Source organism: Ambystoma mexicanum, chromosome 13 (assembly GCF_040938575.1).
Source record: "Ambystoma mexicanum isolate Mex_15411 chromosome 13, UKY_AmexF1_1, whole genome shotgun sequence".
In the NCBI taxonomy this organism is placed as follows: Eukaryota; Metazoa; Chordata; class Amphibia; order Caudata; family Ambystomatidae; genus Ambystoma; species Ambystoma mexicanum.
Window position 1 is genome coordinate 258,024,641 of NC_090938.1, and position 16,718 is coordinate 258,041,358.

At 40.5% G+C, this 16,718-nt stretch overlaps 1 protein-coding gene across 4 annotated transcripts in view; it reads left to right on the top strand.

Moving 5' to 3' along the window:
* Positions 1-3,323: 3,323 nt before the first annotated feature.
* Positions 3,324-16,718, top strand: part of LOC138521163 (zinc finger protein 282-like) — a 511,590-nt gene continuing 498,195 nt past the window's right edge. For all 4 annotated transcript variants that reach the window (XM_069633752.1, XM_069633753.1, XM_069633754.1 and 1 more), the window contains exon 1: positions 3,324-3,508. In XM_069633752.1, coding sequence (XP_069489853.1) covers positions 3,467-3,508 — 42 coding nt within the window. In that variant the 5' untranslated portion in view covers positions 3,324-3,466. The remainder of the gene's footprint in view (positions 3,509-16,718) is intronic.

A 16,718-nucleotide genomic window follows, 5' to 3' on the forward strand; every position in this document is an offset into this window, starting at 1 on the left:
TCACCTCACTTTGGAGTCGTACTTTCTATTTTTCATAGGACATTTGGCCTGTCTCTGGCAGCACATTAATATATATCCTGTTCAACCATGGGTGACCCATGAGATGCTCTCATTGTTTATTATCATCATTGTTTCCAAGATAATTTTCTAACAACAATCTTTCAACTTATTTTTCACTTTTATTATACCTATTCTACAATTTTGGATTGATGCCAACACCATCTTTTGTTGACAACTTTCTGCGTTCAACTGAAACATGGTATGGTTATTTACCTAATACAATTTTTTCAAATGGCATGTGAAAATCACGTAATGATTGAACTTTTATTTTATTTTTATTTTTGTTTAACAATTCAAACCACCTTATTTTCATATTTCTCATTGGACGTTTCTAAATTACCTGATTATTTTTGCAATTTCCTGTTTTGTGTTATTGGATATGGATATACTTAAAGCCTTGACAACGACCCAGGGGGTTGAAACACGTGTCGGCTGATTCGTCTATGAGTACAATACATTTCAAGACGTATTACAGACACCAGATCTACTGTGGATTTATATGGAACAATTCAGACCTTTTTTAATACTTTAGATTTGCACGTTGAATATACCTTCTTCCAGCCATACACCTGTAGTCTTAAGCCTTTTGCAGTGATCCCTAAGGGAACTGCACAGGTTTCTGCCTAACAACATTCTGCACCACTCTGCCCGTCTTCTGTCTCTGCATCTATCAGTTTTAAATTCTGTGACAGAGAGTTTTACTGAAGATCCCGACATGGGACAGTTGTTGGAGTGATGCAAAGGACAAGGGGACATCCACAGACAAATCAGATGACAATGCAATGTACCTAGGAAAATTAGCGTTTCGAGGGCTACCTTAGGAGTTAATGGGATGCACATGGTATAGCTCTGGCGTCAGTGAGTCACATGGGGCTATTCATGGGGTAATGGGAGGTGAGATGGAGGCAGTTCTGGTAGAAACGTAGATGCCAGCTTGACTATGTTCTTCAGTGGGACAACACTAGCATGACCTTGTTTCCTGGGGTATGTAGCTGTGTCCACATTTCCTCCCAGAAAATGGTAATTCCACAAAAAAAAAAAAAAAGAGATTTCAGTGTTTCACTAGTAAAACTCATTGGACCTCATTAGTTCTGCATCAATGTACATTTTTGGAAGTAAATCCATATCTGTCACTCTATTCGGCAGTACGGAATTGCCGTCAATTGTACCACACAGCCAAATTCTGAGATTGAAGGTGACGTTAAGGAGCAACTTCACCATACAGCTGGAGCTGATTCTTCAACTTCTCCAAAAACCATTAGATGCACCAGGGAAGAAATACAGCTCACTGTAAATTCGCAAAAATCCACAGCGGCTCCGCAAATGGTGAGCAACACTGACCTACTGTTACTAGTGATCTGGCAGTAAGCACACCGGACCAAGTAGTGGTAAGAGCAAACGAATTTGGCAGTAATTCTGCAGAAAGGTCATGGAATTAACGGGTAATGGGGTAAATTATAATGCATACATGCAGATGTGTTGTACTGCTGCAGGTGGCATTGCTTTGATCAGACTGTATGTCATAACAATTGTCATGGGCTAATTTTGAAACCAGCAAGATAATGTATATTACCCAGGCAACATTGGCTTAACATCATCATTGATAAGACTCATTTTCTTGGAACATTTCAGACATAGCACGAGGATGTGTTTTTGTAGTCTTCAATAGCATGGAATTTGAAGAGACTGGCATCACAATGTTCCATTGGCAACGTAGAGGGCATAGCAATTTATCTTACAGCATGATATTGTGCTTTAAAGTGGCAATAAGGGTATGCATGGCAGTGTTAAAACGGGAATGATGATGACAATCTGTAATTAACTGGATACATTTGAAACAGTCTTGGATATGTTCAACTGACAAGCTCGCATAGTGAGCTGGACCTTGACATATTTCATAGCCTGGCATGTTGGCAAAAACCTAGATTCGAATATTTTCTGGCGGTCCTGCTATTATATTTCTTAACTCCCCTAGGAAAAATGATGTGCATTAAATGACAAATCTCATGCCATGATGATTAAAACTGATAGGAGTATGACTGACATATGACTGGCATTTTCCAGAAGTAGGACACTTTATTAGGCACTGCTGTAAAAATGTGCTTCAGAAATATATTTTTAATGTACACTTTTATCAGTTGCACAATTTTCTGATGCGTGTGCCTATGATTTGCTGCAGTACAATAGTCCTGTGTAGTGTTGTTGAATTTTGCACTTTTTTCACATCATGAATAAGCACCATAGGAACACACATATCCCAGTGTGAAGAACGACCGGAAAATAAACTTGCAAGTCAGGACAAATTAGAGACAGGACCATCTCTGCTTAGTCCCCCCCACAAATTGGGCAATTGGACATAGGTGAGATGACTCCTTTAAAATGGGACAAGAAGTAGAAGAGCACTCGACTCCGATGAACAACAGCTCAACAAACTGACATGCCACTGAACAACAGACTGGAACTAAAATGTAGCATTCTAGGCTTGACACTTAAAGGAAGAGCGTCTACTCACATCTTCTCCTACCATCTCATACTACTCACAGTCAACATTTGCACAAGGCAGGGAGAAAAGTTCACACTAACTGATGATTGACACATCTCTAATTCTATCCCCAGTGGCTAAATGGGTATGACAGTGCTGGTGGCTCCGATTTGATGTCAGGCTATCCAATCCGGATGGAACACATATTCAAGTGATACCACCATATACTTAGGGACACACACACTCAGGCAATCAGTGAATATCGATTTTTTAAATAAAAAATAGTCAGTCTCCAGCCGAAATCGGGAGGGTTTCATGTATGCTGAAGTATTAGAATACTGAACGTGTCCACCAACAGATCTGCCTGCCGATCTAATTGTTTTTTTTTTTCATTTCCTCTTGAAAAAATAAACCTGTAAAATATCCCGATCTGGGTACAATTTTTGAGACGCAACTACCGTAAAGTTTTACTTGACGCAACTGCCTTACATTTAAATAGCACTGTCATAAACTAAAACCAGATAGCCGAAATGCAAAATGGACTCACTTTTTTTCATATTTGATTTGTATTCTGGGAAACATTTGGGAAATGTAGACGTTGCTTAACCTTTTTTTAAGCACATGCAGAGTCGATTTTGTAAGTATAAAGCTAGAGGGGAGCCAGATCGGATACTCAAAAGTCTCCCGCCGCATAGAGAACAACCATGGCACATGACTGCACTGACCAAGCTTAGGCATTCTCAAGAGATTAGTGTCTCTGCTTTAAGCATGCCCATTGAAAATCAGCTGAAGCGTTGTGAGTTTATCAGTTTATGTGCCAGATTTTTAATATCATCGCCCTGGATTGTGGTTTAAATACATTTGAACAAAGGGAGCGTGTCTACGACTCTCACTCTCACTTATTCCTAAACCTGGAAAATAACAATGGAAGTCAGCGAGGGAATACCTCTGCGCGATTCAGCTGAGGTAAGGAATGGCCCATAACATTCACAGCTGTAGAGCTGAATGGCTGCATGGACGTTAGTTGCTTATAATCAGCACGCTCCATGCTTTCTCAATTCAGATTAATGTGAGTGTGCAGGTTGAAAAAGGCTAGCATATGGTTTTATTCAATTGATGACGTTTGTCTATAGAACCAGAGAGAATTTTATGGAAGAAGGGTCTACCGAGGTTTCCTGGTTTACCTGGGTTTACTAATCTGTTTCCTCCCATGGTGCCTCTCCAGACATTCTGAATTAATTTGCTGTTTTTGTATTTATTATGAACGCAATGTGGTGTTTCATGGCACCTGTCAGTGGTAGCCTCCTATATTATCCTATCGTATTCTATACTACCGGACCCTACATACAATATACCCTATATTACAGGGTCTGCGGTAGCAGCCCTGTAGTTATGGTTAAGTTGCTCAACCCATAGGAAGAGCACTTTTAGGCGGCTTATAACTTCACCTCCCCTGGAGGTATCCTTACAAAACTTTGCAAAAAAAGTCTATGGCCCCGTCAGATTGATTCTGCGAAGTTTGGTGAGATTTTGTTAAGGCAGGGGGGCAAAGTTATAGTGGGATGCCAAAATGTTTGTTTTTTCCCATAGACGCAATGGAAAAAAATCAGCTGACGCCTACAGCCCAAACTACCGGACGGATTTACACCAAATGTGCGTCAGGAGCAGTGGCTTGGTCCCGAAAGCGTGCTTTTGTAAATTTTGTGTAAATCCGTCCAGTAGTCTATTTTAAAACGACCAAAAAGTAGGTACAAATACATTTGTGATATCTGGGTTCGGTCTGCAGACCACTCCCTTCTAAAAAATAAAGACTGGTGTACCAGCATACAAAACGCCTTAGCAAACAAAATCTCTACACTCCAAAAGAAAATTGCCTCTAAGAGACTTAGCATAAGGGGCACTGACTCCACCCGGCATCTGAATTCTTCGATCCTCACCAACACTATACCTGAATTCAGTTTTGCCCAAGTCACCACCACAGAGGTCGAAAAAACCATGAACCATGAATTCTCTGAAACCCTCAAGATGCCAAGGTGACATCTGCCCTGCCCAAATGATAAAAGATGCAAGTAGAGACCTCACCGCTTTCATCACCAGGATCATAAACGCCTCCTTCAATTCATGCCAGGTTCCTACCAACCTGAAAGACGCAGGGGTACTGCCCTTGCTCAAAATTTTTTCCCTTGACCCAATTATCCCAACCAACTACAGGCCTATAACGACAGTCCCCTTCCTTCTCTAAATCATTGACAAGGCATCATATCTCCAGATCCAATCCTACCTAGAGCTCAACAACCTCTTAGGGCTAAGAAAATCTGGTTTTTGACCCCTTCATGGAACAGAAACAGCGCTACTAGATCTAAAAATGCAGATGAACCTAATCAAAGACAAGAGACAATGTGCACTACTTCTACTACTAGACCTCTCTGCGGCCTTCGATTTGGTTGATCATAACACACTATGTAAGCACCTAGCATCAGCAGCACATTTCTCCCCTGAGGCCACTACCTGGATTAAATCTTTTCTCAATAACAGAACAATGATAGTATTCTCCCCCAGTGACGCAGTGGACCTCACTCCTATCACTTGCGGAGTCCCCCAAGGATCCTGTGTTTCCCCTACACTATACAATGTGTTTACGAAACCCCTATTTGACATTCTGGATCATCTGGGTGTCATCTACACCAATTATGCAGATGACACCCAGATACTCATCCCGCTATCTGACAACTACGACTTGGACAATGACCGGCTAAATGAAATCTACCTCGTCATTCAGGCATGCATGGCTACCCATAGCTTGTGCCTGAATGACAAGACTGAAATTCTCATACTAGGCGCAACCCCAAATACACCTTCTTCAACATAGACAGCAACGTGATTACGACGGCCAAGGAAACTAAAACATTAGGTTTCTATTTAGACTCGGCCCTAAACTTTAAGAAACAAGCTAATGCCACTGCAACAGTGACAGCTTACACCTGCAAAATAATCCATGCTTGCAAAAGTTATCTCTCTACCAACAGTCGCATGATCCTGGCACATGCACTAATCTTATCCATTCTTGATTACTGCAATGCCCTGTATGCAGGTGCTAATAAAAAAGTACTAAGTAAACTACAAACCCTGCAAAACAACGCACTAAGTACTGCACTGGACATCCCAAGAAAGGACCACATCTCTGAAACAAGAAAAAAACATAAATGGCTCTCTATCCAGGACAGAATATACTTCAAACTTGTCTCCATCACCCACAAATGTCTTCATAATGCGGCCCCTAAATATCTCATAGACAAATAGCTCTAAAAACATCTGCTAGACCTACGAGATCAGCAAACTCCTGCTGTATCGCTTTACCATGCTTCAACCTCAAAAGGGCCGCAGGCACCAGCTTCCTGGTACAAGCAGCCCAAGCATGGAATGCCCTCCCACCCAACCTGCGCACTGACTCTAACCTACAGAGCTTTAGGTTTAACACCAAAGAATGGCTTTTCACGAAGGACATGGCACACTAAAGTGTACTAATCTGCTGCCCATAATCCAAATATACCACCTCATGTAAAATCCTCCCTCACTGGCATCTGTATTGACGTATGCTTAGTGTATTGTGCTCCTACAGACATTGCACTGTATCGATATGCCGCTTACTCTAACTGTATTACCTGTATTTTACTGTATTAATACCATTCTGAAATTACTGCTGTCTTAACTGCACTACGGCATGTAGTGCACTACTGTATGTATATATACCATTCTTCTATTAATTGCTGTCCTACTGTATTATTGTATTTAAGCTGTCATGTATAGCCCCCGGATACCCCAGGGTGCGGCACGCTCTAGAAAAACAATAAACAAACAAAAAAAAAACAAAACTTCCCTGTTAGGTTCCGCGGACATTGCCTCTGGTTGGTCCAGAGGGCGACATGATATCTGCGGACATCGGATGCGCCCGCTGATTGGATGGTGAAAAGCGTGAGGTGCGACAAATTTGTAAACGGTCGCTATGCTGGATTCCAGTGGCTGATGTCCGTGAACACTGCAGTAAAAACATATTAAAAACACAACACTGCTCTTGGCATATGAATGAAACAATATGTGGAGAGGTGAGGGGTGATGGGGATGGGATGGGATATGGCCTTAAAAAGCCCCCAAAACTGACGTTTTTCTTCTCCGATGTCCACCAACAGTCTGGAGAAGTCCTGTGATGTTTGGGAATTACAGGGTTGGTGAAAAGCAGTTTTTGGATGGTTTATAACTTTGGTGCCACTCAATGAAACTGCATGACATTTTGGAATTTCATTGTAGAGCTGATTCTGAATGGCTTTCCAAAGTGTGGTGCTGTTTTGTCAAGAGGGAACAAAATTAGAAGGGGGGTCCTAAAATCTTTTAAAGGCTTATAAATGTGGTGGCATTTGCCAAATCTGTACAAAGGTTTGCAAAACGATTTTAGATCTTGATATAAATGTTACTTCATAGTTTGGTGGGATTTTGTCAAGAGGGGGCAAAATTAGAGGGGGGTCTCAACATTTTTAGATGGCTTATAACTTGGTTGCCGTTTGACGCATGTACACAAAAGGTTTCAGAAAGATTATAGACCCAAACTTAAATGTTTATGTGAAGTCTGAATGGATTTTGTCAAGTGGGGGCTAAGTTATATGATTATTGTGTGGACAGACATTTTGACACTTTTGAAACACGTTTAAGGAGTATTGGCAAGCACCTGAAAGCAAGGTTTTGCAAATGTGTCTGTGTTTTATTTTTTGAAAAGTGTCATAATGTAGGCACAACAAATAGTGATATTCCTTTGGTGACTGAGGTATAGCCTGTGGCCATGGGCAGTGGCCAGATTGTCTGGGTCATGGCCTAAGGTCATGATCCGGACAATCTGGCTACTGGCCATGACCACAGCAATGGGGTAACGTGGGCACAGCTACCAGGGACCAGCTATGTGGTAAAGGTTTTCGAAATTGGGATAGTTTGAAAGAGAAAAAATAATGTGGTTGTGAGTACAGGTTGAAGTACAGGTTGAAGTGCTGGATGAAGTGCTGGATGGGATTGCATCAAATATGCACGAGGAGGGTCAGGGAGAACTGGAAAGCATAGTTTAGCAATATATGTGCTGTGTTATCTTTTAAAGTGTAAAATGTATGTACACAACGCAGTCTGGGCAATGGGCCTGGCCGTGAGCAAGGAGAAATGTGTTCTGTAATTTGCTTATTGGGGCATGCAGCATGGCCGAAGCGGTAGGTTTGAATGGGACAAAATATTCTGCTTGCCGTTACAGCCTGAAATGGTGGACTCGATTACAACAAACTTGCGCGATGAGCATTAGCAAGGACCCAAAATCATGTTTTTGGAAATATGTGTTGTGTTTTTTTTTCCGAAAGTGTTAGAATGTAAGTAGAAAAACTAGTGATATACATTAGTTGTCTGGAAAGTGGGCCTGGTACTCTGATTTGCGCATTGGGGAATGCAGCATGGCCGAAGCCTATGCCCCATGGATTTGGTGACTGGCCATGGTTGCAGGCCATGAGCACTGGCTATTGTTTACATTATTAGGGCATAGTAGACACTGAGCTAGGATCCAGGGTAGGTGCAGTGAATTATAGGGGTGATTTGGTTCGGCTGCGGTCATGGTGGAGCCTTAGGCCATAGGCAATTGAACGATGACTTCCATCACCAGCATGTGCTTCTGATAACGACAAACATAAGTATATATTGCAAAAAATATGTCTCTTAAAGGAGGTTTATAATTCTTTCATATATATGAAAAGAGGAATTATTAATAACTTATATATTGTGATGTAGCACCATGAAACATTTTCACTTATAAAAACCTATTAAATTGACAGAAAAAACATTGTTAAAGGGAGGTTATAGTTAAGATGAATCCCAACCTTGGGACTGCTCTGCTGCAGTAGTTACCCATTGGCGTCCTATCTTGGCATACCTTGGCTTTTGCCTCCTGGGTTCTCATGAGCACGTGTCCATCCGCACTGCCTCTTCTATTTATGCACTTCTCTCATTGCACTATGCATATGTGCATTTATAGGAGCATTGTGTACAATTTATTTGTATAAGTAAGGGAAATGCTGATGCAAAAGATTTGTAAAATATTGTTAAGTGGCAGTTGGTGTGAGGAAGCTTAATATGGTTATAGGGTTATATGTACAGTTTTTGGAAGTGATTGGTGGGTGGATGTGTGACTGTTTGAAAGCAGGCATTGAGGGAGTGTTACAAATATAACATTAAAAAGGGTAGAAGGGCTGCCCTGTGCAATGGTGTGCACATGCCATCCGGGTATTTTAATGATCCATGGCATGGAAAGGGGACTGTGGAGACCGTGGATAGTTATAAAGGTCTATCGATTATGGCCCTTATTGTATGCTAGAGAAATGTATTTGGGACAGAAAATTGGTTCTGTCATTTTATATTTTTCTGTAATATACAATTGCACATTAGCACTCTGGGCGGGGAAGCCAGCCAATCAGGTGGCTAGGAACGTCGGCTTAAACCGCCGGTACAAGCCCACTCCCACTCTCCCCGCCGCCATCTTCCTCCCCACCCTCTGTCCCATTTTTTATTTTTCACCCCCCACCCTCCCTACTTACCTTATTTCGGCAGAGGCTGCATCCGCTCCTTCTCTTCGCCACCGTGAGGCCGCCATGGAAAGGGAAAAGGGCCCTGTACGGAGCTCTGCCTTCCCTTCCCATGTGGCCATCTTGGAAAAGGATTTTCCTTCCTAAATCGGGACGCCGCACGCGTCCCCCTGTAGGATGGAACATCCTTTTTTTATAGCACCCTGTGTTGCCAAAGCGGTAACCCGGGGTGCTAAAAAAAGGATTTTCCTTCCTACAGCGGGATGCACATGGCGTCCTGCTGTGGGAAGGAAAATGGCTAATGGCCATCATCCCTCGTGGCTAGGGCTGGAACGGGCATAATGGTCTGGGGTCCTCGTTATCTGCCCTCGCTTCGCTTGGACTGATAACCTGCGCTGCCGGGCCGTTATCCCCTGTTTCAGCCCGTGCAATGGGAGATAAACGCCACACTATTCCCATTTGCATGACACAAAATGCTAATGGAAATGTTTTAAAATCTTATTGAGTCTATCTACTTTACTGAGATATGTAAAGGAGATGGAGTCTATAAGATTATGTTTGTTAGTTCCATTTTTTAACCGTGAAAGGTGGTTCCTAAAGGAACCTTTTTTTTTGCAGGAGAAATCCAAAATTAAGGTGGGGAGGTAAATGAGGGATGAGGCACCAAGCCAGAGGGGCAGTGTTTCTCATGCTCCTTGATTACAGTTTCAAAAGCACTTCGAAATTGCTCCCCCCTGTGTTGTAGTATGTACAGAGCACTGTTGTCTTCGAAAGATATCGATCCACAGCCTGTTTTATCGCTTGCAGGGTATCTGGTGGGATTTTGTGTCCCACAGAAGCAGGCTTTGTGATTACAGTATTGGTTGAGGAAGATGTTGTGGAGGAAAACAGCCTACTACCTGCTAAGAAAGGAACAACCTCTCTGAGAGCATTGCAGTGGTTGGATTTGGTGGTCCCGTAGGAGTACTGTCCAGGTAGTCTGTGACTGAGTACAACGTTGCACTCAGTGCATTTCACTTTGGTAGCTTTACCCTTTGGTACATTCCCAACAGTGGTTAAAAACTGCCACACCCATGATTCTCTGCGTGCCAGAGGTAGGCACGTCCTTTACCTCATCTTCTTGGCCCTCTTCGTTGTCTTTGGAAGTGCTGCACTTTTTTGTTGTGTAGGTCCTCCTGCAGCTGGTGGTGGTGGCTCTTGGGGAGGAGGGATGGCAATTGCTGATGCCATTTCTAAGTTAAATAATAGTTTTGCTAATTTTCTTCTAAGTATGTGCTCTGTGCTAGATTGATAATGGATGAGTAAGAATAGGTGTAGAAGTTGTGCAAGAGTACATTTTGAGTTTGAAAGATCCTAGATCAGTAGGAAATGCAGTTCCGAAATGTTCACGAAGCACTGACCTGTTCGCGAAGTGCGCCTGCGTTCCTGGACTCGTCAAACTTTGTAAGTTGCAGAAAATTAGCGTGCACTGGTAAAACCCATAAAATTCGCTGAAAAACCGTTGTTAAAGGGACATTATGGTTACGTTGCACTAATAAAAAACTATGAACTTCACTGAAAAAACGTTGTTAAAGGGACGTTATGGTTAAGTTGCACTAATAAAAACCAATGAAATTCTCTGAAAAAACGTTTTTAAAGGGACATTATCATTAAGTTGCACTATTAAAAAACAATGAAATTTACTGAAAAAACATTGTTTCAATTACAATTACATTTGTGATGTCATCTTTGATGTCCTGGGCATTAGTCTCAGCAGTGTGCGGTGGTGCCGCGAGTTATGGTTGCTTAGCTTACCTTAACTGGCGAATTTCTCTGTTTTTTTGGTTTTACTTGTAACCATAACGTCCCTTTAACAAAGTTTTTTCATTGAATTTCATAGTTTTGTTTTAGTGCAACTTAACCATAACGTCCCTTTAACAACATTTTTTCAGTGAATATATACATATTCAAGGAATGTACAACAGTGGGCGCAAAGTTAAGGTGTCTTTAGCTGAATTGCAGGGGTTTTGTTGAGTTAGGTTCTGTTGGATATATTTTGGGGTTATATCTATTACTTTGTGGTATTTCTTATTATGATGGTATTTGGTGATATGTTATAATCCTTAGGAGAAGTTGCAACTGTGCCTGCACTTATTTGCGCCAAGATAGATTGCTGGTGTAAAGCGGACAAGTATCTTGAAACGTGGGCTTCCCTCCCACTCCTAGGCTTACCTGAAAACTCTGATGCTCACGCTACAAGCATCAGGTTTCCTTGCCATGTTCCTCTGTATGTTGGGTTAACATTGCCATCCCAAAATATGGCTGCCACGTTTCCAAAAGAATGGAAAGTGAAGAAGGACTTAATTCCCCAGGGGTTTTAGTAACAACCAGCAAGCCCCAAGTGAGAGGAAACCCGACGCTTGTAGCGCGAGCATCAGAATTTTCAGGTAAGCCTGGGAGTGGGAGGGCAGATACTTGCCCGCTTTAGATCTTGCTGAACAGAACCTCTTATCGTAAACTGAAATGCACTTTGCAAACAATGGGACTATGTCCCAAAGACAACGCATTTAGCATGTCATTTACCGTAATTATGCATTTGAAAATTGTCATGCCAGCACACAGGCAGTACCGCGCCTGGCTTAACAGAAGCCAGTAACTGCTAATAACTGCTGTCATGTGTTATAGTAGTATGCACGCTACACGCTGCAAGTAATTTGAATTTTTACACATGCTTGTTTGCACAGGTGGGATTGAGCCCAAAACGAAAAGTGCTTCATTTACAACAAGAACATTATTCATTGTGTGAACCGCAATGACACATTAAAGGTTAAGAGATGATCTATATGTAACCCACTGGCAGAAATAAAGTAGACAATCTCACTAAGTGACAGCAGTGATACCTTAAACAGCACATGAAATAAGATGAAATATAATTAGTAGGAGTTTCCTAACCTCCCTCCCTTCCACCTATTGTTCCGACACAATGGCACATATATATATTTTTTAGAAGTCTGGTTCTTTAGATTGCACGAGGTGTAATGAGGTTTTTGAATAATGCAGAGTATGGGATAAAACACTGATAAGGTTAGATTTTTTCTTTTTTGAAATTGACATGGTTTTCATTTATGAGTTTCTGAATGTTGTGTTTTTATTTTTTCATTGTCTTAATTAATTAAACTAGCCCGGATTTGAAAAAGGCGCAGGTTATACGCCGAAACATGTGTCATCAAGAGGGGCTGAAAATACAAAATAAAAAACTTTATCAAATACAACGGAATTTTGGATTTGTTATTCATAGCAAGAGGAAATACACCTGCAATCTATCTTGGCGCAGATAAGTGCAGGCACAGTTACAACTTCTCCTATAGTTTACAAACGGAGTAGAGGAACTCAGTGTCTCTGTAGTGACCTACACTCATGCGACAAAGAACCAACCACCAAAGACAAAAACTCTAAAAAGGAAAGTAATCCTAAATTAACCCCAATTAGGTCACAAATGTACAAGCCTATGGTATCTCAAAAAAGTTCCTCAAGGTCAGAAAAATGTTATAATCCTTGACAATATATTGTGGTAATCTGTTGGGGTATTCTTATAGTGGTGAGACTTATTTCAGAATACTGCCTAATAATAATTTTTTACCAGGGTCACTAACAACAAACAAAATACTGCACTTGGTACAGTCTGGATAGATGGCTCATACCCTCCTGTGCTATCATATGTACAATACCACACTACGCCCTTTTGGTTGAGTTGAACAATTGTAAAGCATGCAATTGAAATACCGCACATTCATTCAGTCTCAGATAACCAGCTCACGGTGGCTACTTTATTTTGAGATATTTCTTACCACACGTCTGTCTCCCAAAACATGTCAAATGAAATCGACTGAATGTGGAATAAACGTAATGAGGCTAAGTTAATTTAGAATCTGTTTTTTTTATTATCGTAAAATAGAAATATGCAAGTTAAACAGAATGACACTTATGCCCACATTGTATTTCATATCTTCTTGCAATAGCTTTCATCGCTTTATCTGTGCATAGTCCTTGGCCTTGGAAAATTTAGCAAGCAAATACACTAAAAAACACAGTACGACTTTGAGAAATATAAACACAGGATTCCATGCATGTTAAAAATAGACAGCATGTAAAATGAAGTGAATTACTTAACCTAGACTACCTGGTCTCATTCACAACAGCAGCCCCTCACTTAACTTCATATTTACCTAGATTTGTTGGTAGTATTTCTGATTCATTTTGGTATGGAAATCTTCCCCAATCTTTCTGCCTGCCTCGCACAGGGTCAACACAGATAAGGACAGCTTCAGCATCAGACAGCTTGCGGGCACTGAATTCCATCTGCCTAGTCTGCAAAACCCTTTTTGTCAAACCCCTTTGTCAATCAAGGGAAACACTTCCCCTTGAGCAGATAATTCCACTGAAATGGCACGTGATTTAATTGCTGGAGAGCAAAAGATACGTCTTTCTTGCACTTCCTGCACTAATACAATGCCCTGTTTGCAGTAGAAAGGATCTTCACATTTTTTTTGTTTATCACCCAGTGCAGATCAGTCTGCACGTTTACATTCTTATTTCTAGAGCATCATGCTTTTCCCAATCTGTATTTAGCTTGTTTCATCATAGACTAATGTGCAGTAAATGTTATTATGGGATTCAGTTACATTTTAACTGGGGTTGGCTTAAATTAGTATGTTCATTTATGTTAGTATTATATTTAGTTTAGCTCAGTTCATTGAAATATCATCCTGAAACAAAGTGCAATTTCAACCATGTGCTCTGTGCATTGGCATCTATTTAATTCTGCCTGAGACTCACACTCTTGAGTCGAGTAATGAGTTCCACACCCTCGGCCTCAGTTGCAGTTAAAACCCAAGCTAACATGTGCATGCTGAAATTATGAACCTGTTAAAATTCAGAGCCCCTACTCTTACACTCTCTCCTTTTTTTACTGCTGGGATATAACACAAAGTCACTGCAGGAAAAAACAAACCACAGATGTACTAAAACACACATGCTTCTCCCAATTGGAACTTCTCTTATCAGTCGAAAATAAAGAACACACAAATGGCAAAATCCATACATGAGAAACATTATGTATACATTTCAAGACTTGAGCAAAATTATTATGAGACTTGAGCACAAAGAAGGAAACACAATCTTTTTTAAAATCTCTTGATCACCTTTATCTTTTTATGGTTTTTGGTTTTTAATTGATCTGTTCTTTTTTTCTTGAATTTCTCTTTTTTGTTGAAAGTTTTTTCTTTATTTGTTGAATTTTTATCTTTTTATCGTTTGATCACCTTCATCTTTTCATATTTTTTCAACTGATGATCTATTTTTCTTTTGTTTATTATTCTTTTTTTTAACCTTTGTATCTTCTTTTTTTCAAACATTAAAGGAAAGCATTATCATTTTCAGAAAACATAAATCCAAAACTGTGTCATTGGCTTCAGTCAAATGTAAAAACAAGTAAGAAATTCAGTTTGTGCTAAGAATCAATTTGTGATAAAAAATAGTCTGTGATAAAAATAGTCTCCAAATAATAGTCTGTGAAAAAAATAGTTTCTGATCAAAATAACAAAGATCACACAGGAAACTGTTCTTGGGACTTCATTGGGACTTCTTTGGGGTCATCATCTTCATATCTTTTGTGGTAATCATCTTCACCCCCTTCTTTGGTCCAGGGGGCCTTTCAGGGGACTCCAATCAATTGGTATCCTCAAGGGATCCGGCGTTCCAAGGATCCGGTGCTGACGGGGAAACAATTATTTTTGTAGAGTAAAAAGAAAAGACAAAGTATCAAGAACATCAAACCATTTACTTTCCTTTCTCGCTGGAGCATCTGAAACCAAATTTAGTTGTGCACACAAATGCAAATTATAGAAATAACATGCCATGCAGCCAAGCCACGGAATGATTACTGAAAACAGCATGAAGTAATCACACTAACATCACATGCTATTTTTCAGATAACAGTCTCAAACACAACACTCTTATTTGTCTACTCAAATGCATTTATGTCCACTATCTTCAAATATTTTACTCTTTTGTTTTCCTCTTTATATCTCCTTTTGACATTTCCACACTATTTACACTATCCACCTGCTATGAAAATTCTATTTTTTTTATTTGCTTCTTGTTTCAACTCACTAGTCTTTTCACTTCATGTTTTTGGTGAAAGGGCTTAATAAGATCAACATGGACAAACTATTCCCCTAATAATTCTCCCTCCTTTTGAGCAATTCTGTAGACCACAGGTGAAACCTCATCTACAATTCCATATGGCCCTTATTTAGGAATTTAGAGTTTTTATGTTTCCCTTTCCCGAAATTAAACTTGTATACCTGGTCTCCTATTTCATGTTCTCTCACAGATGCCTTGCTGTCATAATATGTCTTTGCACCATCAGCAGCCTTTTCCAAATTTCGCTGCACAAATGCAAATGCATATTGCAAGTACTTTCTCAATTCCTCCACAAATTCATGAATTGTGGACGCATTTATAAGCACCTGTTCATTTGTTCTGTAAAGTAAGTGTTGTCGCAGAACCATTTTCCTTCCTGTCAATATTTCATGGCGACGGAAGTTTGTTGATTTAGAGGGCGTCAACCTGATAGCCATTAGTACCAATGGAAGACACAAATACCAACTACAAACCTTTTCAACATATCAACTTTCGATCTGTTACACTGTTCCACTCCCCCTGAAGAGGAGGGCGGGTAAGAAATGTGCAGCTTTCTCTGCACACCCAATATTTGCCATATTGATGTCATTAATGCACTCATGAAATGACTTCCACGGTCTGACTCTATTGTTTGTGGTAAACCAAATCTTGAAAAAATATGATTTACAAGTAACGTGCCCGATGTTTGCGCACTGCAGTGTGCTGCTGAAATGCACTCCACCTATTTGGACATTAGACTAGTTACTGTCAGCATGTACATGTTTTCCCTTGCGGATCTTCTTCTGGGCCTGACATAGTCAATTTGTAAATCAGACTATGTGAATGTCAAGCACCTTTTCATCAACAGTGCTCTATGAGCCCGTGACTCGGGTTGAAACTGTGCACACACTAAACACACTTTGGTGTAGAACTCAACATCTTGGGACATGTGTGGCCAATAGGAGTAATCTTTTAAAATTTCCAAAGTTTTTTGTGTATCTCTGTGTCCTGCCGTAATGTCATTGTGGGCATGATCTAACATCCATCCCCGAAATGACAAAGGCACCACCCATTGGATTTGGCCTGTCACAGATTCTCTAATCATCAGTCCGTCTTTTAATCTAATTCTCTTTTTGTTTTTTAATAGCACTCTCAATTCCTCTTTCCAGTTGCAGTCCACTTCAGTTAGAGTATTTTGTTCTGCATCTAGCAAATGGTTGTAAAATAGGCCTAGAATAAGGTCTTCCTTCTGTGCTTTGATCAGGTCCTGATCTCGAGTATCAAAACTCCATTGTGCCACAGGCTGCTCAACTGCTTTTGGAGTTTTGGGGTGTCTTATCGCATTTACCTGTATTTCTCGAAACAGGTGTTGAATAGGAAATAACTCCCCCATTACAGCTGCAATTTTGGCTAAT